The sequence below is a fragment of the Natator depressus genome, chromosome 9 (assembly GCF_965152275.1).
Source record: "Natator depressus isolate rNatDep1 chromosome 9, rNatDep2.hap1, whole genome shotgun sequence".
Lineage (NCBI taxonomy): Eukaryota > Metazoa > Chordata > Testudines > Cheloniidae > Natator > Natator depressus.
This window is the reverse complement of record NC_134242.1, coordinates 35,366,917-35,393,170: the sequence shown is the minus strand read 5'-3', so window position 1 is coordinate 35,393,170 and position 26,254 is coordinate 35,366,917. Positions and strand designations below refer to the sequence as shown.

The window sequence follows — 26,254 nt, the reverse complement described above, 5'->3', positions numbered from 1 at the left end:
AAGTAGCTTTTTCTGATATTATTTTGCCAGGATCCTCACCCTGCTGCTAAGCTGAACTACCCTTAAACTACTTACAGCTAAATTACAGCTCTTCCCAAGCAACAGCTGTGATGCGGGGTTGCGAAGGTGTAGCACCTAAGTGGGAGTGACTGGAGACAAAGGGGGAGATTTTCTAGATGGCAGTTAGGTGCCCAACTCCCGCTGAAAATTAATGGGAGTTGATTCCCTAACTAACATCTGTGCCATTGAAAATCTCCCCCAATATGCCTAAATAGGGCAGAGGTAGATACAGTGCCTTCAGTGGGGCTCGAAAAATGCAGTCACTGCTTTAAAAAACAAAAACAAAATGCAGCATGTATTTCTCCCTAGCTCCAGTCTTCAGGCCAGAAAGCCGCATTGTCTTTCATTCAGGGATTGCAAACAGCAGGATCAGGTCCTGCCTGATTTTGCTGGTGGGGACAAGGAACATCTCCCTGTAACTATGAGTGTATTTGCCCATGCAGAAGACAGCCACAGTTTGGCCCTTAAGGCTGCAACGGTTGCTTGCTCCCAGTTGCCTGGATTCTAACAGGAACTAACAGCAAAGAGCTCAGTCTAACCACTCGGTTAGCTCTAAGATATGCCGTCACGGGTGGTTGTCTCCTTTGCTTATTTTTAGCTGAGGTTGCCACTGCAGGTTTGGATCTGCAGTTTCAGTAACCACCTTTCTGCTGCAACCCCACTTTCCGCTGGCAGACTCCCAGAGCTGAATTATTTTTCTCGGCATTCCACGCCACCTTCTATCTGCTCTGGTGTATTGTCTGGTCCCTCTGGTCAGAAAAAAGTGGAACAAAAGCAGAGGTTCCAATGCAGCTGTGATAGCTTTCTGCCAAGAACAATGAGCACAATGTGATTTTTTTCTGAGGAATTTGTAAACAAGTTTTGAATCCATATAGGGGTATCTTCTACCACTCAAGGCACATATGCGTACTTATTGATGTTAATGGAAGTTACAAGCACTGAATGGAGAACAGACCATGCAGTATTAAAAGACATGACAATCTAGTTGCCAGCTAGGGAATTATTCTGTGCTGGGGAACTGATGATTAGTACTGTAGCTATGACAGATGAGCCTGCACTAGGATTTGTGTGCTTAATGGCTTTTTTTCATTTGATGAAATCACTTTATACATTTCACATTTCTATTTTGTGCGTGGACATAGATCATTTACTTGGGGTGACATTCCACGTGCAAAAAGAGCACGAGATGAGAAATACAGCCTGCCTGCAATATCCATAAATGTATTTATTACACTTAAGTTACATTATGTTTAACCTAGTATATAGGTACACATAGCAGATACCTTTTCATTGGGTTGTTTGCACTGCAGGGAGACATAATAATGGGCCTTCTCACAGTATTTCCACTAGCCATGAGCTGAAATTCTGTGATAAAACCAGATCTTGGATTATTTTAGTCTACTGGATGTCTCCCTAAAGCATTAAAAGCCACTGGAAAAACAAAGCTTCGGCTTCCATTGCCTCATTGCTAGAGCTGACCTGAAAATGTTGAAGGCAATGGTACTACTCGGGTAAGGGTTTGCGGGATCAGGTCAGAATATTAAATCCCACACATATCCTTAGAGCTTATCCATTGTAATACCTATGTCCTGTAAAACTCATGTGGAGCTACGGGAAAGAGAACAGAACACAGCTGCACTCATTATTCTATAGAAAATAAATTAGGTTTCTATCCTGGTACCTTTTCCCTTACCTTCTTGTTCAATTAAGCTCTAATTCTACTCCCATTAAAGCTAATGGCAAAACTCTCATTGAATTGAATGGAGCAGGAACTTAAAAGCATTTTCTTCCTAAAGCCTTGATCAGGCAAAGTGCTGAGCACCCTCAACTCGCACTGAATTCAGTGCGAGTTGAGGGGGCTCAGCCAAAATGAGCCTTAAGAGATTTTGTGCCAGGCTCCTAGTAAACCTACTGCCCATTCTCCAGTTTGTCACTAATTTGTATCTAATCACTGTTCGAATATAATCTTCTTGGTTAATACACAAAGTTGCTGCTTTCATATCATCCACATAGATTAACACTGGGTGACATCAAGCAGCATATGCCTGACATGCTGCAACTGTGTTTGGCACTTCATGCTTTTCAGTTTATGAGCCTGCTGTAAATACAGCAAACGGAGCTATGTTGGGATAACACGCACACTAGCAACAGCTAAACAGAACACATCCTCATCTCCACGGGGTCATAATGAGCCAGAATGGGACTTTAAAAAAATGCAGATGCAAACCCCAAAATAACTTGGTGTTTGTTTTACTGATTCTTCTTCTTCTTGTCTTGTCCTCAAACTGCTTCCCACCATGTCTGTGCACATGTGATTGCCTGATCATTGCACTCTGCCAGGTCACTGGAAGAGCATTCATGCGCAAGCAACTGTTATTGCAGGAGATGCTTCATGTTTCTGCTGCAGTCACAGATCCGGGGGCCAGTGATGTAGCCCCACTTGACCATTGCATCTCTAGACCAGCCAGCTCCACTATGGCATTGATTAGGACCATGTAATCCAGGGCTGATCTGTACCAGGTAGGTCCTCAACTGCTGGGAGCTGGAGCAAAGAGGCGTACAAGGTCGTTCTCCATCTTTGTTTGCCATAACTGAACACTTGTCTGTTTGGGTGACAATGTTAGGGGTTTAACAATGGCACGATAACTTTGTTGTGACTTCAGTCGACTTGGAGCCAATGTCATATAGTGGATATCTTAGATCTGCACATTAGCTTTGTGTGTTCAACTCTACTGTAACCTCCTGGAGTATAGCTGGAGGAGCAATACCTGCGCGGATGTAGAGGCTGTTGATATGGGTAGTGTGACGAAGTTCCTCCTCTGCCTTGGTGGGTCCTGTGCTTATTGGTGGATTTTCTCGCTTCAGAGGTTGACAGAAGCCATCAGTTTGGCCACTTTCATGGCTCAAATCTGCCGTTCACTCAGTTAGCCTCCTCACTGGCCAGCATGGGGAAAGGAAGAAGAACAATCCCCACAGTCTCTGCTGATCCACCTAGTGGATCAGGGAACAGGCCAGAGACCTTCCCCACTGGTGGAACCCACCGTCCAGTTCAACTCCTCCAGTATCAAGTAGGGAGTTGGGGGGGTGGAGGGAACCTGGGCCCGCCTTCTACTCCGGGTTCTAGCCCAGGGCCCTGTGGATTGCAGCTGTCTACAGTGGCTCCTGTAACAGCTGCATGACAGCTACAACTCCCTGGGCTACTTCCCCATGGCCTGCTCCCAACACCTTCTTTATCCTCACCACAGGACCTTCCTCCTGATGTCTGATCATGCTTGTACTTCTCAGTCTTCCAGTAGTACGCCTTCTCACTCTCAGCTTCTTGTGCCTCTTGCTCCCAGCTTCTTGCACGCACACCGCAAAATGAAGTGAGCTCCTTTTTAAACCCAGGTGCCCTGATTAGCCTGCCTTAATTGATTCTAGCAGCTTCTTGATTGGCTGCAGGTGTTCTAATCAGCCTGTCTGCCTTAATTGTTTACCAGAAAGTTCCTGATTGTTCTGGAACCTTCCCTATTACCTTACCCAGGGAAAAGGGACCTACTTAACCTGAGGCTAATATATCTGCCTTCTATCACTCTCCTGGAGCCATCTGGCCCGACCCTGTCACAGTAGGCAACGGCATCCTGTAATAAATCAGCAGGCAGTATTGTGTGCAGGGTCTAGCTTCTTTGTTTGAGGGGATTGTGCCCATGCTGCATTTGTGTGTTCATCAGAGGAGCAGCAACGTGCCAGTTGATCACACAGTGGATGGGTCTGCACCCCACTTTGATGCACTTGCTGCGAATATTGGTTTGTATGCTAACTTTGGCTTTCGTTTTCTCAACGTGGGTTCTAAAAGACCGTGCGTGTTTAAGAGTGACGCCAAGGTATATAGGAATGAGTAATTTTCATTCCAAGCCAGCTGATGTTGAGTTCACATGTGGCCTCTTGGTTTTTGAGATGGAATGCACTGCTGGTTTGCTGCATAGTACTCATATAAGGTGTTAAGTACATTCACCTACTCGCTACTATTCCACATTCCTTGTGTAGATAAATCATCTTGTGCCAGAGCAGCTTGGCTGGTCATTTGTGTAGATGTTGAATAATGTAGGTCTTGAGACACTACTTTGTGGGAGGCCATTCTTCTGTTGTCGCTAGTGGCTCCATTTGACACAAAAGTTCACAAAGAATCTTCTGTTCTCCATCATTGTCTGTATTATCTACATGTGGTGGTGGTTCTTCATTACTGTTCATACCTTGGCAATTGTAACGGTCATTGCTTTGAACTACAGGCGTGTGAGCTGGAATACACAAGTTCAAATTCTAACTCGGTATACGTTCTGTGGAGTTACGCTGGTTTCAGTGGGCTTGCACAGGATTGCAAGAGAGGCCAAAATCTGGATGACAGTACATTTGACCTCTTTGTTGTCAACAAATCAACTAAAGACCATAATTTTGTGTCCACTCCTTGGTACGATGTTATAATTCTTGTCACAGCTTTATTGGTAACACCTTTCGGAGATGATCACGAATAATATTTTTTCAGTAAATATTACTCAACTGGTTAGCATGTAAGTTACACTTGAGTAATTCCAGCTTTTGAGAGGATTAATAGAAAAATAAAAACAAAACTGCATGCATCTAACACTAGGCTTAAGTGTGCCGCTAATGTATGGCTCTATGTTCAGGGTGTGTGTGGGCGGGGAGGGGAGGTAGAATTGGTGGAGCTCAGAGAGGAAGTCTGCTATGTAGAATCCCTCCGGCTCTCCAAAGGGCACAGGTGGAACACCAGGTGCTGCTGGCACCCCGTACCAGTACCAAGCCAGTACCACTTTGTGTGCTAGTGCAGAGTGGGGAGCAAGACCACTCACCAGACTTGCTTGCCCCCCCACCGCCCCCCCCACACACACACCAAGGGCATAGGCAGGGAACAGTCCCTGTGCTTCTTTGGCTACAGCTACACTAGGCATGATATCCCTGCTCACGTGCACACACTCACACTTGCATACTCATTGAGCCAGCATGAGTATAAATAGCCGCTTAGCCACAGTAGCACAGGTAGCAGGAGCAGAAGCAGGGCTGAGTACAAACCCGCCTGAAAAGTCCCGGTCTGTACTCGGCAGGGCTCAGCAATGCCTCTGCTGCTGCTACCTCTGCTACCCCATCTACAGTGCTATCTATGCTTGTGCTAGTGTGAGAATGTGTACACGAGCCGGGGAATCCCACCCCAGCTCACAGTGCAGATGCAGCCTTTGAATGCAGTTGAACCTGGCCCTTTATCATTATTTATTTATATATTATTATTTATTTTCCAACAGCATCTAGAGGCCCCTGCTGAGACCAGGTCCCCATTATGCTAAGCACTGTATAGCAAAAGACACAGTCCCTGCCTTGGAGAGATTACAATCTAAATAGACAGGGCAGACAAAGCAGGAGAGAAAGGAAATAGCCATCACTGCTTTGCAGGTTAAGAGGCAGCTTGCAGAGATACCAAGGCCCAGAGCTGCGAAGGTATTTAGGTTCTAACTTCCACAGAAGTTAGGAACCTTTGTGGATCTGGGGCTTACATGACAGTGCGTTAACTGCAAGCTAATCCTTCCTCTCCTGTCCTAAGGTGGGCCTTGCAAGAAGAGGAAGGCTCCGAGCATCCTCCTTCCTGCCACACCCATGGAAGGACTTGGCCCATTGTCACTTCCCTGAGAATCCAGTAGCTGGGCCTGTACATCAGTCCTGCTCTTTGCTGAATTTGATTCTGCCCCAAGTGCAGAAAGCCCACATCTGATTAACTGTCTCCTCCATAGGGACAGTTTGACTGAATGAGATTTGTGTTTATAACAATGGAAGTTTTGCAATGTTTGGGTGTTATTACTTAGGGTGAATAAATACTGCAGCAGCAGCAACAAGTCCCTCAGTCAGGGAATCACGGGCCCCAAGAAAACACTGAAACAACCATGAAGTTTACTCTAAAGCTGCCAGTAATGACAATACCTCAAGCCGAAGCACCCCTGTGGAACTAGTTTATGTTCTTACATGTGGGCTTTTAAAAACAAAAACACAGAAGTCACAAATATTGATCCATTGCTCTGAATTATTTATTGGTTTGTCTTCAAAGCTGAGGTGAGTGATCTTGACAGCAAGTATAGGATTCTATTTACATTCAAACCCTTACTTTTGCCACGCAAGCAATTAGTCCCATTGTAATTAATGGCCTAGTGGTTAGAGCACTAAAGCAGGACTTAGGAGACCCAGGTTCTGTGTCTGTCTCTGGCTCTGCCACTGGCCCATTGATTGATCTTGGCTAAATATTGTCCCATTTCTCTGCCTCATTTTCCCTATCTGTAAAATGGGGATAATGATACTGCCCTCCTTTATAAAGCAGTTTAACGTCTACTAATGAAAAATGCTACATAAGGAGATAAGTGTTACTGTTATATATTACTCGTGTAAATTAGGAGTAATCACCAGATCAAAGCTGTGCAGGATCAGGTGCTAGCATAGTGACCTCTGGAACTGCAGCAGTAAATAGATGAAGAAAGACATTCTGAACAGAAAAAGAAGGGCACAGAAAATCCCAGTATTTGGAGTCTCTCACTGCTGGCAATAATGTACTATAAGGAAGAATTTGGGGTTTGTTTGTTTGTTTTGATTTGTTTTTAAAAACTCTCTCAATTACTATGGAAACAGAAGTCTATAGTGATATAACAAAAGAGGGAGATTTTTTCAAAAATTGCTCAAGATCTCCTTACCAATATTCCTGTTGATGTCAGTGATGCTACCCAATGCAAGTAAGGTGGCAAAATCTGGCCTGCAATCATAGCCTGATCCTGCAAGATACTTGGCATCTCAAGCGAGGTGTTGAGCACCATCAACTCACAGTGAAATCAATCATAGGAGGTGCTAGGAGACCTGAGTTTGCCTCAGCGGTGGGGCTGCTCTGTACCACCCTTTACTATGGGCTATGCCTAAATGGCATAGTTGAGTTCTTATTAAATAAGAGCTTCATTTTTCAGTAGCAGCAGAACGAGCCAGGTTATAAATACTGTGCAACAGCTAGTTTCCTTTTTCCTCTCACAGCTTTAGGACCCAAATCTGTGAAGCAGTTCCTGTATTGGGCTGATTGAATTCAGTGGGAGCTGAGGGCACTTGGTGCTTCACAGGAAGCACCTTATAAGGCAAAGCTTCTTAATCTGTGGAATCTTGCTTGCCAGAAGAGAAGCTGGATCATTGCTGTAGCTGTCATTGCAAAGCCTTCATACTTGGTATCTGCTAATACCACAGCCTTCATACTTCGTATCTGCACAGTATGTGGGATTCCTGAAGTGGGGGCAAGGCATTATTAGACCTGAAGCACCAGGAGACACATCTTCAGATAATGTAAATTGTCATAGCTCCATTGTCTTCAATGGATCTGTCCCAGATGTCAGATGCAGGGTTGTTCCTATTCAAGACCATGCCAATGGCTTCACTGTGAGCAGTTATGTGAAACATACCAACTCTATCTATTTTCCAGTTTTTCTCCACATTGTTTCCTTCATGTCTGTTCTAAGTGAATAACGTTAGCATCTGAGGTTTGAATTTTTAATGGGTTTTACGTAGGTAGGGAGAAAAAACCATCTAGTTCCTTTCAAAATGAGTTTGTGCTGTGCAACCAATTTCAAGAAGGCTGTGCCAACAGCAAAGATAGTTGGAGGATGAGGGGGAAAATAACAAAGAACTTTGTTTCTGTAATGAGCACGTGGGGTCAAATTCTGCTGTCATTTACATCCAGGCTACCCCATTGACTTCAATCAAATAAAATGAAATCAGTGGGGTTGCCTGGCAGTAATTCAGTCAATTTACAATGTTTTGCTTTCTCCTTTGAGCATCTCAGATTCTGAGCAGTTCATATGAAAGAGGCTCAGACTTTAATAAAAAGCCCTGCTCTCACCATTTTGGTGCAAAGAACAGCTTTAAATGAGAATACTGTGGTCCTGAGTCTCATGTACACTAAAGCCTCTTTGCACCACTCAGCAATACACAGGGGCCTTACGGTGAGCGTGAATGTAATTTATGCCCCCTTTATGGTGTCGCTAGAGTGCCAGAGCAGAGATTGGGGAATATATTTAATTTCAGAAACACCAAAACATTCTTGCTGTTGGAAAGTTTTGGTGTTTCTGAAGTGAAATATTGAGAAATTTCAGTTCTGTGAAAAATTTAGAGTTTTTAGATTTTAAGACACAGTTCAAGATAAAGATAACTTCTGAAGGCTCAAAATTTTTTGTGGAACTGAAATTCCATTTCCCAGCCACCTCTCCCCAGCATGCTTTTAAGCCAGGCATTTTGTCTTGCTATGAATGCAAACTGAAAGGAACAAACTACATGATATGTCCAGGGGAAGAGAGGGAGACCTTTCACTTCTACGTCCTGAGCCTCTGCTTCTTTTATCTAGGGGCTGCATTTTACTGTAAGGTTGGGGATGCAGTAACCACTGTGGAGCAGCCACAGGGAAGGGAAAGGAGGAGGAACCAGCTACCCAAATGAAAGTCACTTTCAACACATTCTTTTCAGCTGCAGGCTAACTTTCTTCTCACTTCCTCCAGCTGTTGTGGAGATAGAGATGGGGAACTTTCCCTCAGTGGGGCTCTGTCCCTCTTCCAGTTGAGCACTGTCTAAAAGTATACCACCAGCTAAAGAGCCCCGATTTACACCAGTGTATCATAAGAGAGATCCAAATCGGGCCCTTGCTACCTATAGTAGTTGAGTTGAACCTTAGTAGTAGTTGAACCTTAAAGTGAAGGAAAGCAATTACTTACAAAATGGTGAGTGCCAGAGTCAGAGATAATTAAGTTTATCTGAGAAAAACTCACACTTGGCCACTCTTAATTCATGGCAATGATTTATCCTGTCATGGGAAGGAGGAGGAGGGTGGAGCCACCACTATGGAGATGGAATTGAAATGTGAAATTGCTTTGAGGGTCTTTTCTTAAAACTGATTACACTGAGCATTTGAGAACTGCTCAGCCCCTGACCGCAGAGATGTTATATCTGCAGGCTGCAGATCCCTGTGAAGTGCAGCTGAACTGTTCTAACAATGCTTTGTTCACTTCAACTACCATTATAATCACCCCAGAAAATGCTCAGTGACAACCTGCAGAATCTGTTGCTGTGGAGTTATCCTGTGTCCTTTTGACGGAGACGGGGTAGCTCCTTTAAATGAACTCTTGGTCAGTAGGTGTAATTCTCCTTCCTGATGCTTCTGCTGTTGCAACTCAGCTGGCCCTTTTGATTGGCATTGTACTACTCTCATTGTAATTCCACCTTGATGAAGTCTAAGTGTCAACACAGAAGCCTGTCAGAGGTGTCATTCATCCTCAGCAATGTGTGTTTTTTTTTTTTTTTAAACAAAGGCCTCAAGAGAAAGGCTTGTACAAAGAGCACAGAACTTCTGTCCGGGGGTTACTGGAAGCTGCTTGTTCTTTGACACCAGTTGAAAGCGTTTAGGAAGTGCAGAAACATTTCTAAGGACTGCCATACCCGTGCAATAGCCAGAAGTGATTTATTGCAATTTACAATCCGTAATCTGCCAATCTGGCAGTCTCCTTTGATGGGCTGAAGTTATTTTGGAAGTTTGGCAAGCATATTGTGAACAGTGTAAATGAATGATAGATTAGACATCAACCATGGCATCAGCAGATGGAAGACGAGTGAATATAAACAACTGGTAGAGTCCCCCATCTGGTGGATGAATTCTCCACGCCTGTGTCCCCTTGCACATGATCACCATTGAGTCCCTGGCCAACTACCAGGTGAGCTGATAGGGAGCGTTTTCCTGGCCAAGTCAAATAACTGAACTAAATGTACTGTCCCTCAGATGGAATTTACTCTTTGTATATTTTGTATTTTTCTCTCACTTCAGTAGTTGCATGCAAGAGTGGCCTGTCATCTTTGCCAGCTGCTGAGGCTGTCCACTGGTTGTTCTATATGAGAGTACACTAAGACCCAGTGTTGCAGTTTCTCTACATTGCAAAATCCTCTTTGCAATGGCAAGACCCAGTGGGCCAAATTGAGGCCTTGTGTAAATGGGCAGTCAGAAGAGTTGTACTTTTATACAAAGGCTGAATTTGCACATGCGCACGTGTATATTGTGTGCTTTACTGTGTCCGAGACCAAGGTTCAAAAACAGCCTGCCATTTTCAGAAATGTCTAAGTGACCTAGTTCACTCAGTCTCGGTGTGAATTTCAATAGGATCAAGGTGCCTAAGTCACTTAGATGCTTTTGAAAATGCTCAGCTGAGTGAAAAGGAATCCTTTCTCTTGTTGAGCCAGTGGAAGTTCTACTAAGCTTGCCTTAGCAAACTGCATAGCCTATAGAAAGCTGCAGACAATACTATGGCACAGAACAGACATTTTTGTAAGACATTCAGCAGATATGATGATGAGCATGAGATAGATAGCTAGACAGAAATAGATAAGAGATAGCATAGGGAGGACATTTGTCCTAGAGCTGGGCTGTCATGACACTAGCACAGCTCAGTCACTGTGGGGGGAAAAAGGCTGTTTTTAGTTAGCCTTTTTCAAATTCTTAATTCTCATTATGAATTGCAGTTAGTTTGCTAGTAACTATGAGAATATAGTGATATCAGTTAATTTATAGTAGAACAGTAAATGCCCTTAGCTTCATGTCCCTGGTGACAGTGAAAATACATGCTGATTTCAAATTTAACTGCTTTACTTTTTTGTTACTCTGTAGATGCTTTTCCATACTCTCATAGTGGATGTGATGAGAGGGCATTTTTTTCATTCAATGCTCCAACCAGTTAAGCTACTGTACAACATCAGCCTTAGGCAGACACTGCTAAAATACAATAGCAGACTAGTTACTAAAACCAACAACAAACAAGCACATACGTTTTGTAAATTCATTTCTTTCTGAGCATGGTTCAGTAGTTTCATTTGCACATGCTTCATGTAATTCATCTAGTGATACTTGTTGTTGATCATTTTATATACAGGTTATATAATCTATAGCTAGAGGTCCTCCAGATTATAGTACAGTTGCACTATTTTCATATCTGATCACTTTAGTCCTAGTCAGGTTAATGCATAGAATGATGTAGAATGATGTAGTTTATGAATGTACCATCTTCTGAAGACACCGGAGTGGACTCTGCTCTTGATTATGCTGGCATAAATCAGGAATAATTCCACTCATTACACTGGAATTGTTCAAGGTTTACACCAGAATAATAGAGCATACTTTGAATATATTTGGATATAGCAGCAATATTCAAAGAGGTTTTTTTCCGAAATCATTACTCAGCAACGTCTGCCCATAGAGGGACTCTTAAACATCCACTTTTTTATTTGCCAGCAGTTGTGCCTGGTCCATCATTTCCTTTCTGGAAAAGGAGGCCACTTCAAACTCACAATTGTTTTAAACCAAAATGAGATTTTTTTTCCACCTTTGATGGCATTACGTTGCCTGAAAACAAGAGCTCTCCACACCATGAAATTGTACAGAAAGGCTTGACAGCATAAATGTTCCATTTGTTCCCCAAATATTGACTTTTTATTTGTCATTTGTTTGCTCGCTGTTATCTCAGTTTTCCGGACAATTAAGGTTGGTCAGTTACTCAGTCTTGAAGGGATCTAGGATATGCAACTCAAATTCAGAGGTACAAGGTCTGTAGTTGAGAGGGGAATCAGTTATTTTATAATATTCTGGGAGTCTTTTGTAAATTCTTCATTGTGAGAAAGGTTAATTAATTAATTAATCTCTGCAGCTCAGTATGCCAGAGAAATGCACAGAGAAGCAGAGATCTAGTATGATTGAAAGGAGAAGACAGCCTGTAAGTCTGATGCTCCTAGGCCTTGAGTATAGGAGGAGTGTCCCCTCCAGCACAGAAAGCTCTAAGGCCCAACCTGACAGTAGCATATCTTCAGGCCATGGTGTTTATCCAGTCTTTGATATGTTGATGCAACATTGAAGGAACTGTTGGATTAAATGCAGTCTCAAATTTACTATCAAGGGCCAAATTCTGCTCTCTTTTATACTGCTGTTAATTCTGGATTATCATCTCCTTTTGAGTAAATTGGTTTACACTAGTGTAAATGAGAGTAGAATTTGGCTTTAAAGAGGTGAAAGAAATTATGACCAAAATCTGGGATGTAAACATTCTTGAAGAAGTTTCCTTAAATGTAGCCTGAAAGCACCTGAGGCCACTGAGGGTGTGTCTCCAGAGCCAGTGGCAGCCTGCGGCACCAGGCCTCTGAGCCCAGGTCAACAGACGTGGGCTTATGGGGCTCACGTTACCACGCTAAGAATAGCTGTGTGGACAACGCTTTGAAGTTGCACCTCAGGTTGCGGCTTGGGCTCTGAAACCCATCACCATGATTCAGAGCTCTAGCTCCTGCCCAGCCACAACATCTACACAGCGATTTTAAGTGCTATAGCACAAACCTGATGTGTTGATGCAGGCTTGGGAGCTTGCTGCCACAAGCTGTGTAAATTTACCTTAACTGACATCAGAGTGGTATTTTATGAAGCGGTCTTTCAGTCCCCTCACTTGTCTGTGCTTGAGTCATTCTTTAACCACCCACACAAGGGCTAGGAAGGGAGGGACATAGATTATTTGGTGGTGGGGGAATGTATTTGTAGCAACATTAAATTTCTGTCAAAACCAACTACTGCTTGCAGGGCCTTTACACTGAGTGCTTTTTTATCTGTTGTCCCTTCCTCTCTGTACTTTTTCTTATTAGCTTGTTTTTAGAAAACTGAAAGCTGGTCTGTGTCAAAAAAAAACAAACAAACAAAAAAAACCCCTCATGGACAATAATACTCTGAGAGCCAGCTTTGGTTGGTGACAAAGATATGCTCCCTAGTGTTAAAGCCAAACCAGATATGATATTTAGATGGTCATGTCTTCTGCCGAAAGACAGCTTTGTATGTTTTATTGATGTTAACAGATCAAGAACTTTTGCTATAGCAAGTTCCTCAGAGAGGAAAAGACGGATGTTCAACATAACGAGAGTTCAATACACATTGTCCGAGCCTCTTTATTTTTTACTATTTGTGTTACAATAATAAATTTTGGGCCCATTGTGCTAGGCATGGTATAAACACAAAATAAGGAACAGTTCCTGCTCCAAAGAGCTTGCAGTATAAATAGACAAAGGGTAGAAGGGGAAACAGAGGCATGGAAAAATGAAATGACTTGCCCAAGGTCACACAGCTGGTCAGTGACAGAGATGGAAATTTAACTCAGGTCTCCTGAGTGCCAGTCCAGTGCACTGGAGCAGGGGCGGGCAAACTATTTGGCCTGAGGGCCACATCGGGTTTCCGAAATTGTATGGAGGGCTGGTTAGGGGAGGTTGTGCCTCCCCAGACAGCAAGGCGTGACGTGGCCCCCGCCCTCTATCTGACCACCGCCCCGCTTCTCACCCCATGATGACCCCCCCGGGACCCCTGCCCCATCCACCACTCCCTGTTCCCTGACTGCCCCTGGAACCCCTGCCCCTGACTGCCCCCTGCCACCTCATCCAACACCCCCTCTCCTTCCTCACTGCCCCCCCCGGGGATCCCTGCCCCCATTCAACCCCCTTGTTCCTCGTCCTCTGACCATCCCGACCCCTATCCACACCCCCGCCCCCTGACCACCCCCTCCCAAACTCCCCTGCTCTCTATCCAATCCCTCCCACCCCCTGCCCCCTTACTGCGCTGCCTGGACCACTGATGGCTGGTGGTGCTACAGCCGCACTGCCCAGTGCACCAGCACAGGCAGCTGTGCCACCCAGCTGGAGCCAGCCACACCACCGTGCAGCATAGAGCACCGGGTCAGGCTGCGGCTCTGCAGCTGTGCTGCCCGGCAAGAGCTTGCAGCCCCACCGCCCAGAGCATTGCGTTGACGGAGCAGTGAGCTGAGTCTGCGGGGGAGGCGGAACTGTAGGGGAGGGGACAGGGGCTCGCCTCCCGGGTCTGGAGCTCAGGGGCCGGGCAGGAGGGTCCCGCAGGCCGGATGTGACCCACGGGCTGTAGTTTGCCCACCTCTGCGTCGGAGCATGCTGCTTTCTCAATACTGTCTCATGAAGAATACTCGCCAAATTCATCTACGGTATGAATGAAATTAGAGACACACAGATCCTGGTCCAGCAATGCACTTAAAGTGACATGTAACTTTAGCCAGGTGAGTCATCCCATTGAAGTCAATAGGGGCTACTCAAATGCTTAAACTTACATATGTGTATAATTGATTTGCTGCTTTGGGGGCATATTTTGTTTGATTAAATGGTGTATATGTTATAGTAGAAGAAAGTAATCTGTGACCTACAGTTTGATATTCAGTAATTTCAGGGTTTTAATGAAAGGAATACTATAGCCTTTTGTTCTGTGGGTCCTTTCTAAGGAAGACGCAAATATAGCCTGAGCAATTCCTATTGCTAAGCAAATATAATCTTTTTTAAGGAGAAAATTTTTAAATTTGTAATTTAAGCAACTGGAAATCTTTTGTTTAGAAAGAAATTCAGCTTTAAAATTACATTTGATGTGGCACCTTTTAAACATTGAAAGGTAGGAGTTTAATTGTTTCATGTACTTAATTTTCTTCTTGCAGTGGGCTGAACTGCACAGTACATTGACTATGTGTGGGTCGCAAAATCTGGTAAACAGCTAAGGCACAGTAGAAAATGACAAACTCGTTTTATTAAAAAAATTGTCCTTTTTTCCATACACTGAGAAAATAATGAAAAGAAATGCCACAACATGATTTCATAGTTCAGTCTCTCCTTAAAGAGGAAAAAGACTTCAGAAGGATAGGATGACAAGAAGCAGGCTGAATTTCCAAAATTAACTGTGAAAGGCAGATCATTTAGGCATGTCTGAAAGCTATGCATAACCTTTGTGCTACAAATATCTCATTTCAAAAATGTCAGACTCTGCTTATTCAGGAGGGCTGCCAGTAGGCTATTTTAAGCTTCTTGTTTCTAAAGCACAGCTGCCTCTATATCTTGGTTTATTAGCCATATTTCGTCATTCAGTCATTGGAGGTATTAATAATGGTGGTAGAATTCTATTCAATATGGGAGATTTGATATCAAAGTAGTTTTAGATTCGCTAAAGTTCTGGCTTATTTCTAAAGTTTAGCAGCTGATCACAGTGGCTCCTATCCTTCAGCTGTGGCTGGTTTGGGTTGTTTCAACAGGACAAAGCAGCACTATAGCTAGGAGATCCAAGATCCTACAAGAGGATCTTGTAGGATCCTTTGAGCAATTGGGACACCCCAGATGATGTAGAACCACGATAGCAACTCCTAAACCATCCCTCACCCAGCCAAGTTCAGAGTTCCTGCTAGGCTTTCAAAGGCTGCCCACCAGCACTGTATCCATTTTATCTATACGGACCACCTAAGGTACAGTTCCTTCCCGAGCTTCCCCTGGGATGGTGGGCAGCTCTGCACAACCCCAATACAGAGCTAATTCTTACAGGCGCGACCTAGGCCTGAACGTGGCAACCATATATATTCATCTCTCCCTCTAAAGATAACATTGACAAATTAATCATGCTGGTAAAACGAGGCACAGTTTTACATTGCTCGTTAAGGGACTGTACACCTTGCACAGAGGGATGGAATCCTTAGTCCCAGCCGGCTCTTGCTTGGGTTGGAGCTGCTCCACGTCTGAGACATGGAGCAGGAAACCAGTGTGAGCAGGAATACCGGTTGTGCAGTATAAATCCCCTCATGTGACTTTGTGGGCCAGTGAATCTATGCAATTTACATATTCACTGCCCTCTGCCTTCTTCCATGTGAACCCCTGTGGAGACTGGACCCAGGGCAAGCAGAAGACTGCAAAAAATCTCCATAGCTGATATCAAAGACAGTTGGATCATGCTGATTCTGCTGTATTTTGTCTTTCCGATGCTGGGATCGGGGGAGGATTTGGTAGCAAAGTACGAAAGTTGTATTTCCTTTTCAACTAGCTGTGCAAATGATAGTGTGATGCTTGTGATTACAAACCAATCACAGTACACAGTCCAGACACTGAATACTCAATCTTCCATCTCAAAATTGTTTCTCGTAATCCTGTTATAACCAGGAATAGTAGCTTCAGATAGTCTAAAATTGTTCTGTTTTTGCAGTTTCTCAAGTATTTTTAACTGTAAGCAATACAGTTGGTCAGAAGACCATTCCTAGAATCATTTTCTGATGGAAAATGCAATTCCAACAAAATCAAAATGCTTCATAAAATCATGTCAATGTTGCCAAAATTTTGTTTCAGAGAACAAAAGGGGGGAAAGTTCCAACAATGTTGAAATGCTCCATTTTAACATTTTTCAGAAGTGAAAAACTTTTTTTTCCTTTCAAGTTGACTTATCTTGATTTTTTTAAAAATTTTGTAATAATATGAAAAAGTCAAAATCAAAATGAAATGTTTTGATTTTTATCAAAACAAAATATTTTTATTGGCCTGAAAGAATTTTTCTCCTGAATGTTCTTTCACAGAGAATTTCCAAAGTTTGGGGTTTTGTTTCTAATTGGAATGAGAACAAATTTTGAAATCTCAAAATCCTTCATGACACAGAATTTCTGTTCTCCACAAAGTCCTAGTAAATAATTTTTTCTAAACCTTAATATACCAAAATTTCATTTTAATACATCCAATACAAATCATCCATCCAGGAACAAGGCGCACAGGCCATGCTTACAAGTTGGGGTGACAGTATCCTGGAAAGCAGTGACTCTGGAAAGGATCTAGGGGTCATAGTGGACAAGCAACTCAACATGAGCTCCCAATGTGATGCTATGGTAAAAAGGACTAACGCGATCCTTGGAAGTTTAAACAGGGAAGTAGTGAGTAGGAGTAGGGAAGTAATTTTTACTATATGGCAGTGGTGAGACCAGCACTAGAATACTGCATCTAGTTCTGGTGTCCACATTTTAAAAAATGGTGATGGGAAAATTGGAGTGGGTGCAGAAAAGAGCCACAAAAATAATTCAAGGGCTGGAGAGGGCAAAACTTAAAGATCGCAATCTGTTTAGCTTACCAAAAAAAGATTGAGAGGTGACTTAATTAGTGTATAAATATCTTCACGGGGAGAATCCTGGGTACTAAAGGGCTTTGTAATCTACTGGAATCTATAACTGTAATCTTGTTAGGGACAGGCATAACAAGAGCCAATTGCTGAAAGCTGAAGCCAGACAAATTCAAATTGGAAATAAGGCACAGATTTTTATTACTGAGGGTGATTAGCCATTATAACAAACTGCCAAGGGAAGAGGTGGATTCTCCATCTTTTGATATCTTCAGATCAAGACTGGATGCTTTTCTGAAAGATATGTTTTAGCCAAACACAAGTTATTGGTTTCAATCCAGTAGTAACTGGGCAAAATGTAAGGGCCTGTGATATATAGGAGGTCACACGAGAAAGGCTTTAAATTCTAGGTATCTATGAAAAAATCAGAGGAACGCAGGATGAGACTGTCATGGAGTCACGGGGTCTGGTGTATGCCCCAGCCTGTCACCAGTCTCCTGGGAGTGACCCCTCTAGTGTGCCAGGCCCCGAGTTCCACAGGGCAGGCCCGTGGCCTCCAAGACTGGGCAGTTGGCACCAGCAATCCCTCTCTTAAGCCACATAGCCCATCTTGGTCAAACAGTGCCTTGATAGGCCAGCCAAGCTGTGAGGGACTCCATCTCTGGCTCCCTCTCTCTTTGTTTCCTCCAGTCTGGGCTCCTGAGTCCCTCCAAAAAGCCTCCTTCTTCCAGTCACCTGACACCTTGTTTTTCAGTTCAGTCCCCAAGTCCTCCCAGCTGGAGTTTCATGCAGTTGGGTGTTGATTGTTCAGTCATTGTGGCATCTCTTTGTCTTGCTGGAGCGAAAACGGAATACACTGCATGGGGCTGGCATGAAGCCCTCCCACCCCCGCCCGAGTGGGGCTGGCCTGAGGCCCCCCACTATCCCCTGCATGCAGGGCTGACCCAAGATCCCCTGCCACCCACCTGTGTGTGGCTGGCCCAGGCAGAGCCACTCTCCCGAGCCCTCCCTCCCACACAGAGCTGTCACTGCCATTTGCCCCCTCCTCCCACATGTTCCTCCACATCCTGACCCCACTTTTTTGCAAAACTGGGCATTTGTCCTGTTTGCTCTTGCCAACTGATGATCAGTTAGCAATGCCATGTACAGATGGAAACTGAGGCATGCTTAAGATTCATAAAAATATTTCAGAAAATTCCCACTTTGCCACAGTAGAAGATGTGAAGATGAACAAATGCTGGAATGTTTAGAGACGGTCCCAACAGGCTGAGGTGCTGAGCAGCCACCACTCCCATTGACTTCAGTGAGATTTGTGAGTGCTCAGCTCCTGTCAAAATAAGACTCTTAACAGCATGATATGAAGACCTGATCCAAAGCCCACTGAAGTGTATGAGAGTCTTTTCATTGCTGTCAGTGAGCTTCAGATCAGGCGTTTAGTGCTTAGAAGTAGTAATAGTAGCAAGGTAGCGATGGCAGGTTAGTAAGAACAAGTGACCAGTGGCATAGTAATCCATGTTGAAAAGCATTTAATTATTCCATGCTTATAGCAGACAACCCTGCAGTGTGTGTGTATCACCAATGTGTCAGCCATAGCTGCTTTTCATAGGAGATTGCGTTCCCAGTAGGCATGCTGAATGCTTTCCCGGCCTGATAAATGTCAAGTACTAAGGCAATGCTGCCTTTCCGCTCACAGGGATTGCCAAATAATCTGCTTTCATTAACTATGGGACCTTGGCAGAGCTCCTCGTGTACAGCTATCCCTGCCAAATGTTAGTTATACATAAATTTTCAGACACATTGTCTGCGCCTTTCATTACAGTTGCACAGTTTTCTTAATTGCAGCATTCTTGTGTTCCGTCTACAATTCTTTGAGTGGTCGTCTATAAATAGGTATTTCATGATTCTGCAGCAGTGGGTTTTGCCACAAAGTTAATCTCTTGCTACAGAAGTGTGCTAAGCCTTTCCAAAATAATAGTAACAATAATTAATAATAATAAGTCTGAATCATCATGGTGTTATTTCAGTTTGACACCTATATGGTGTTAATTCAGTTTGATACCTATATGGGGTACAGTGTACTCTCATTCAATTGCAATGAAGTCTGACTTCATTGAAATTGAATGAGAGTACACAGCACCCCATATAGGTGCGTAGTAGCTTCCCTGCTCCCTTTCTTACTCAGAGGCCTCTGCTGTCCCCCCACCACCACCACCCACACACACCAGTTTATTTGGCTAGTTTCTCTTGTGTCTTATAATACCACATATTCCTGGTAAAAGTAATATATAGTAGGTTCCTAAAGTTACAAAAAAACAACATTTTATAAAATATTTAAAGTCCTACAGATTGCTGGGGATGGGGGAAAGCATCTAAATTATGTGTTGCTATTCTACTACTAAAAAAACCCTGCTTAACTTATTTAAACTATGGTAGAGAAAAAATAAAATAACCGTGAGGGAAAAAAGTCACCCCATAGGTATTTATCTTCCACCCTATACAGCAGGGTTGGGTCAGTTGACCTTTCTGTTGATAAGGGCATCATGTGCCAGTTGCAAAAAGACCTGCATGTCACTGTAGTTTTGTGTGTGTGTGTGTGTGAGAGAGAGAGTGTCTTAGAGAGAAGCAAGGCCTTCCCCACAACTCAATGGAATTCCTCTTTTTCTGTCTTAGAGCTGGTTGGAAAATTAAACCAAACATTGTTTGGTCACAATTTACAGGTTTGTCAAATAGTAAAGTTTTGTGGAAATGGTTATATTTTGATAAACTCTCTACTGAACACTCTCTCCTTACTAACCTGCCGTCGCTACTGAACACAGGGAGCGTTCCATCAGAATCCCTGTTTCAGTGTTTCCAAAACAAAATATTGCAGGATTTCAAAATATTGGAAAAAAAACTTGGACGTTTCAGCTTTTTGTCCCAATTTGGGTCATAAAGTTCCAAAAATTCAAACATTTTTACAGACGTGAAATTTTGTTTTCTGGCCAGCTCAGTCTATTTGTCTGTATTGTGAAAACTTTTGTATGCCACATCGGATCAATTCCAAAATTGCAGGGAAAGTTCTATGCATCAATGGCAGAAAGAACCCAATGATTTTGGTGAAAATTGGAAAAATGATAGGAGGGAAATTAGGGACACACAGGGTCCCTTGCAACTGGTTAGCAGACCCAGGAGCTTCAAGCACCTTTGCAATTGTCTAGAATGGGTTGCATTAGCAACTTTCAGCATTCTATCTCAGCTCTGCCCATCCTCCCATCTGTGGGGGACCACACAGCACCTCTGGCAGAGAGAATAGGGGACACAGGTATGGGGGGAAGGACAACATGGGGGACAAATAGCCCCAGCCATGTGGCAGAAGAGGGAATGTGGGGGTACACAAAGCTGCCATGGTGAGGAAGAGTGAAAGGGGGGAAAGGAGGGATGGGGAGACTGGGGACAGTGGTATGAGGGAGAAGAATATATGTGTGGGTGGGGGGTGTAGACAGACAGTGGCATGGGGGATAATAGGAGAGGAAGGGAACACAAGTGAATTAAATTAAATCTGAGGCCACTTTACTGATGAATGAGAGCATTGGCACATGAGTATAATGTACTTTAAATTCACACCTTGAGTTAATTTAGCATAACCTTCCTGAGTGTCCCTGTGTAGCCATGCCTTCAGGAGTCTTACAGAGTCAGGCTCCAAGTTCCTAAGGCTTTGGCTGCACCACTGTAGCGCTTCAGTGTAGACACTCACTGCAGTGGCAGGAGGGCTTCTCCCATCGTTGTAGTTACTCTACCTCCCTGAGAGCTGGTAGCTAGGTCAATGTAAGAATTCTTCCATCAGCCTAGTGCTGTCTACATCAGGGGTTAGGTTGGCTTCACTACATTGCTTGGGGTGTGGATTTTTCACCCCCCTGAGCAACATAGCTGAGTCAACCTCACTTTTCAGTGCAGACCTGGCCTCTGGCTACTACACCACGGAGCTTATGTCAGCATATCTGTCAGCCAGCCCTCTGGTATAGATCTGGCCTACACCACCTCCCTGAATGACAGTAGCTATGCCGACTGAAGCATTCCATCAGGGGTGTGGTTTTTCACACCCCAATTGATATAGGTATGCTTGAATAAATTTGAAGTGTAGATCAAACCTAAATTACCTCTGAAAATGTTGTCCAGTGTCTGTATTCTCCTCTATGCTAACATGAGGGTCGTACATCTTGCTGTACCCACCAGGGCTCTTTGCATTCCTCCATTCTCCCCACTCACACTCCCCATTTGCCACCCTCCCATTCCCCTCTATTCAGGGGCTCCCTACACAACTCCATGCCCATCTTCATGCCAGGGGCTCTGTGTGCCTCCCAGGTTGCCCCCTTCTAGTGAGTAAGCTAAACTGAACTAATGCCACTTTACTTCTGAATGAGAGCATTCACAAAAGGGCCAATGCACTTTGACTGATGCACTTTACATTCACACCTTTAATGAATTCAGCATAACTTTCTTGAGTGTCCCTGTGGAGACTTGCCCTAAGAGACTTTTGGAAATGAGATTTAGCCTCCTAAGTGAATGCCTACACCAGTGGTTCCCAAACTTGTTCCACCGCTTGTGCAGGGAAAGCCCCTGGTGGTCCAGGCCAGTTTGTTTACCTGCCGCATCCACAGGTTCGGCCGATTGCGGCTCCCAGTGGCCGCGGTTCGCTGCTCAAGGCCAATGGGAGCTGCTGGAAGCGGCGGCCAGTATGTCCCTTGGCCTGCGCCGCTTCCAGCAGCCCCCATTGGCCTGGAGCAGCGAACCGCCGCCAATGGGAGCCGCGATCGGCCGAACCTGCGGACGCGGCAGGTAAACAAACCGGCCCGGCCCACCAGGGGGTTTCTCTGCACAAGCGGCAGAACAAGTTTGGGAACCACTGGCCTACATTATAGGAATTATCCTGGCATGTAGCTATGCTAGCATAACCCCACAGTGTAGACGCAGCCTATAGAAACAGAAAGGGATACTATCTCCCTGCATCATGGTAGTTAGGTCAGTGAAGCATTCTTGCAATTGATCTAGCTGTGTTGACATTGGGGTTTAGGTTGGTATGGCAACATTGGTCAGCAATGTGGATTTTTCACACCGCTGACCAATGAAGAGATGTTGACCTAAATTTTAAGTGTAGACCAGGCATAATTCATTTAGGCCCTTCTGTAAATTTTACTCCTGACACATTTGAATACATTGTAGTACAACTTTTTTGGGTTTGAAAATCTGGTTAAGTTCCTATTTCGTCCCTTCCTCTCAGAAGAAATCCTTTTTACCCATTATACTTATCCAGATACTACTGGCTTGAATGTGGTCTCAACACTCAATATAAACCCAAGTCTACTTATTCTTAAACAGAACTAGCAGTCTATTTAACTTGAACCTTTATTACCACAGCTTCCGTTAGGGGGTTAGAGGGTTGGATTAGATGACATCCTGAGGTCTTCTCCAACCCTGATATTCTATGATGGGGCATATGTCTTAGCAGTGAGCAGTAATGGTATCTTATGTAACAAAGCACAAGTATGACAAAATAGCAATAATAATATGCTAGAATCCTTCCCCCATAAACAAGACAGTTCAAACACAGGCCATAATGCTAGCCTCTCCTACCCCAGAGCTGGGATCATAAGTAGACTGTCAAAATATGGTCTTCCAGCTGGCAGAACAATGTACTGTTGCTGACTTTAGTAGTGCATTTGAGGCTGAGCTTCTAGAAGGGGTCCTTTAAGTCCACAAGTGCTGCCTGGTTGGTTGATTTAAAGTTAGAAACTCACTAGATGTTTTTCTGATGGGTCAGCAGAAGGTACTTGGAAAATTCTCTAAGTGTAGAGTTGACAGTATCACAGAGAAATACAGTATAAGTAAAATTCTGGAAGATTGGCATGTTAAACTGAGCTATGATTTAGGACATTTACAGCTGTGGGATACATCAATAAGGTGTCAGGGTTTTCAACATAGGGGAGATATTTATTCTACAAGAATAGAGGTAAGGGCTAGGATTCTTGCTGATTTTTTTGCAGGTGAGTTGGTTAAGTCCATTTAAGAGGATAAACTGACTTAACCCCAACCTTTAATGAGATATTTATACAGAGAGACCTACATGTAATTTTCATGTGTATGTTTCTTGTTGTATCTGTAGAGGATAGTTGCTATTAAATCTTTGACCTTTCATATCAAATGAATTTCATCGTAATATTTCAGCTTGTAATTTCAAAAACAGATTTATGAATTGTTTCCAGATTTAAACTACTCAAAAGGTTCAAATCATTTGAGATGCTGAGTCCCTTCAGCTTCCATTGAAGTCTTGGCATCTCACAACATGGAATCTAAATGATTCATTAGAATGATTTTGAAGATAAGTATTACAGTACTTACATCGCAGTAAGTACAAATATACTTCATCAGTAGGACTAAACATGCACTTGTTATGCCCTCTACAGAATGGTCTTATAAATGTAAGAGTCTTGATTCATCACTGTGTTACTCTAGTGTTATGCCTCTGTCACTCCAGTGTGATTGTCTGGAGTCTTAAAGGTTCTTTCATGTTCATAAGAAGTACATTCCTAGGTACAACTGTTGTCTCTCCAGGGTTTTCATAAACTATAGTGATATTTCAGCAGAGTAAATGTGAAAAGTGCCCTGTCCAAAGTGCCTGAGAGAGGGCAACCCTTGTGAGAGGAAGAAGTGCTCACTAAGAGTATAATTGTGGCGCACCGTAGCAGGGTTGGGAAAGGAAAGGGCATGTTTTGAATGGGCCATTATTTTCAATTGGGTTGCACTAGAGTAACTGGAGTATTGCTAAGTGAATCAGGCCCCAGAAATCCATTCTAGAATGATAACATTGTAAGAAATTCTGTGTCCAAAGAAGTTTAAATATTTTTGATGAATTTATATTACATTCTGTTTTCAGCATCGGCCAAACCAAGACCCCACAGTGATGAATATACCAAGAAGATCCCTCCTCCTAAGCCTAAACGAAATCCAAACACTCAGTTAAGCACATCTTTTGATGAAACGTACATCAAAAAGCATGGCCCCATGAAGACAACACTCACTAGGGATGCCTCTTTATTGCAAGTCAGCAGTCCTGCCCCAGACACAGAAGAAGAAGAGCCTGTTTATATTGAAATGGTTGGGAATATACTAAGAGACTTTAAAAAAGATGAGGATGACCAAAGTGAAGCAGTCTATGAGGAGATGAAATACCCTATATTTGATGATGTAGGCCAAGATTCAAAGTGTTCATGTGAATATGACCATCACAGTTGTTCTTCTCAGTGTGCTACTCCCACAGTGCCTGACCTAGAATTCACCAAGTCCTCAGTGCCATCTACTCCCAAGGGCTTGCTTTGTGATATCCCCCCACCATTTCCAAATCTACTTTCTCATAGACCTCCACTATTGGTGTTCCCGCCAGCACCAGTGCAGTGTTCCCCAAATTCTGATGAGTCTCCTCTAACTCCACTGGAAGTCACAAAGCTTCCTGTATTAGAAAATGTGTCTTACATCAAACAACAAGTTGGAGCTTCTCCATCTTCACTGCCACCTCATACACCGGGCCATCAAAAACTGGAGAAAGACCAGACAGTATCTCATGGAATTACCACTCCTGGGCACTCCTCCTCACCTCCTCATCCTTCTACCTTATACAGAACACAGTCTCCACATGGCTACCCTAAAAGTCACTCTGCCTCACCCTCTCCTGTCAGTATGGGTAGGTCTCTTACCCCCTTAAGCCTCAAAAGACCTCCACCTTATGACTCTGTACATTCAGGAAGTCTCTCAAGAAGTTCTCCATCAGTGCCTCATTCTACAGCCAGAAACACGTTGCAAGAAGGGGGAAAGATGGTAAATGCCTCGGTCAATACCTACGGGTCATCATCACAGAGTGGTTCACGTTCTAGAACACCAACCAGTCCTTTAGAGGAATTAACCAGCCTCTTTACCTCAGGACGAAGTTTACTGAGGAAGTCGTCCAGTGGCAGAAGATCTAAAGAGCCTGCAGAGAGTAAGTTTTCAATACACTGTTTAACTGTCTCATTTACAGCATTATAACTCTTGTCATATTTTATTAAATCAGAACTGTGCAAATAACCACATAACTCAGCAACATGAATTATATATGCCTATTCCATTCCAGAGGAAAGTTGATTACTGATGAAAACTGCTTTTATATTTCATGTTTTTATTTTATATATCAAGGTTTCAAAGCTATTTGTCCTGTATTATGAAGGCTTGCAAAAGAGAACTGTAAGAGATTTAAGGCCCAATCCCTGAAAGGTTTTAAAGATTTCTGTTGTGGTGCCGAGTTCTGTCCAATGCCATTGAAGTGCCCTGAACTCACATGGAATTCATACCTCATGGACTCAGGCCCATAAATACTTAAATAATGTTATAACATGATAAATGTCCTAGTTGTTTTCAACAAAAGAATGCCACACCTTTGTTTCCTGGCTAACAGTCTCACCCTTAGCTCCCATTAGCTTTGAGGCTGCTCAGCATCTTGCAGCAGTCTGACCCTGAGACTACACAAGGTGTAACTCTAACTGCAGTTAGCAAGAGATGAACATCCATAAGGGTAAACTTGGCACAGATATTAGTATGTCCCCAAATCCTTCAAAGTCAGTGAAACCAAAGACAGGGGTTAGGGTGGAATTTGGCCCTAAGCTTTTATAGATGAGTAAAGTCAGTGAGCTTGATATGATTTCTCAGTTTATTACTTTGATATCTTGAAGCCCGAATAGCTCAAATGCTTTTATTTGAGAATAGCTGATTTTGTAGCACTCTATTGTATGTTTGTACTAATCATATATTATACCTTTTTGGCAGAGATGTAACAAAAAAAGTTCCAAATTCTGTGCTGGCTTTCATCCTTATAAGTGATGGTAGTTAGGATGTCTTCAGGCTACCAAAGTTTTATAGAGAGATGGGTCATTTTCTGAACTGCTTTATAATCTGTGTATCCCCCTGAAGTCAGCACTTGATTCTTCTGTCACTGACAGCAGTTTTACACCTCCCCTTGGGACCAAGTCTCTTCTCATGTATATTAGTGTACATCAGGAGTAACTCCTTTGAAGCCTATGGATTTAAAACCGTGGCAGTGAGAAGGGAATTAGGCTCAGTAGGATACACAGAGTATAAGTCAGTGCAGAAATTAGCCTGATCCACCTACAATAGTTTGTCAGCCTGCAGACATAAATGCATTGTATGAAA

At 43.4% G+C, this 26,254-nt stretch overlaps 1 protein-coding gene across 2 annotated transcripts in view; it reads left to right on the top strand.

Annotated features, from left to right (window-relative positions):
• Nucleotides 1-26,254, top strand: part of NYAP2 (neuronal tyrosine-phosphorylated phosphoinositide-3-kinase adaptor 2) — a 182,707-nt gene that overhangs the window by 93,212 nt on the left and 63,241 nt on the right. For both annotated transcript variants that reach the window (XM_074962969.1, XM_074962968.1), the window contains one exon: nt 23,952-25,049. In XM_074962969.1, the coding sequence (XP_074819070.1) occupies nt 23,952-25,049 (1,098 nt within the window). The remainder of the gene's footprint in view (nt 1-23,951; nt 25,050-26,254) is intronic.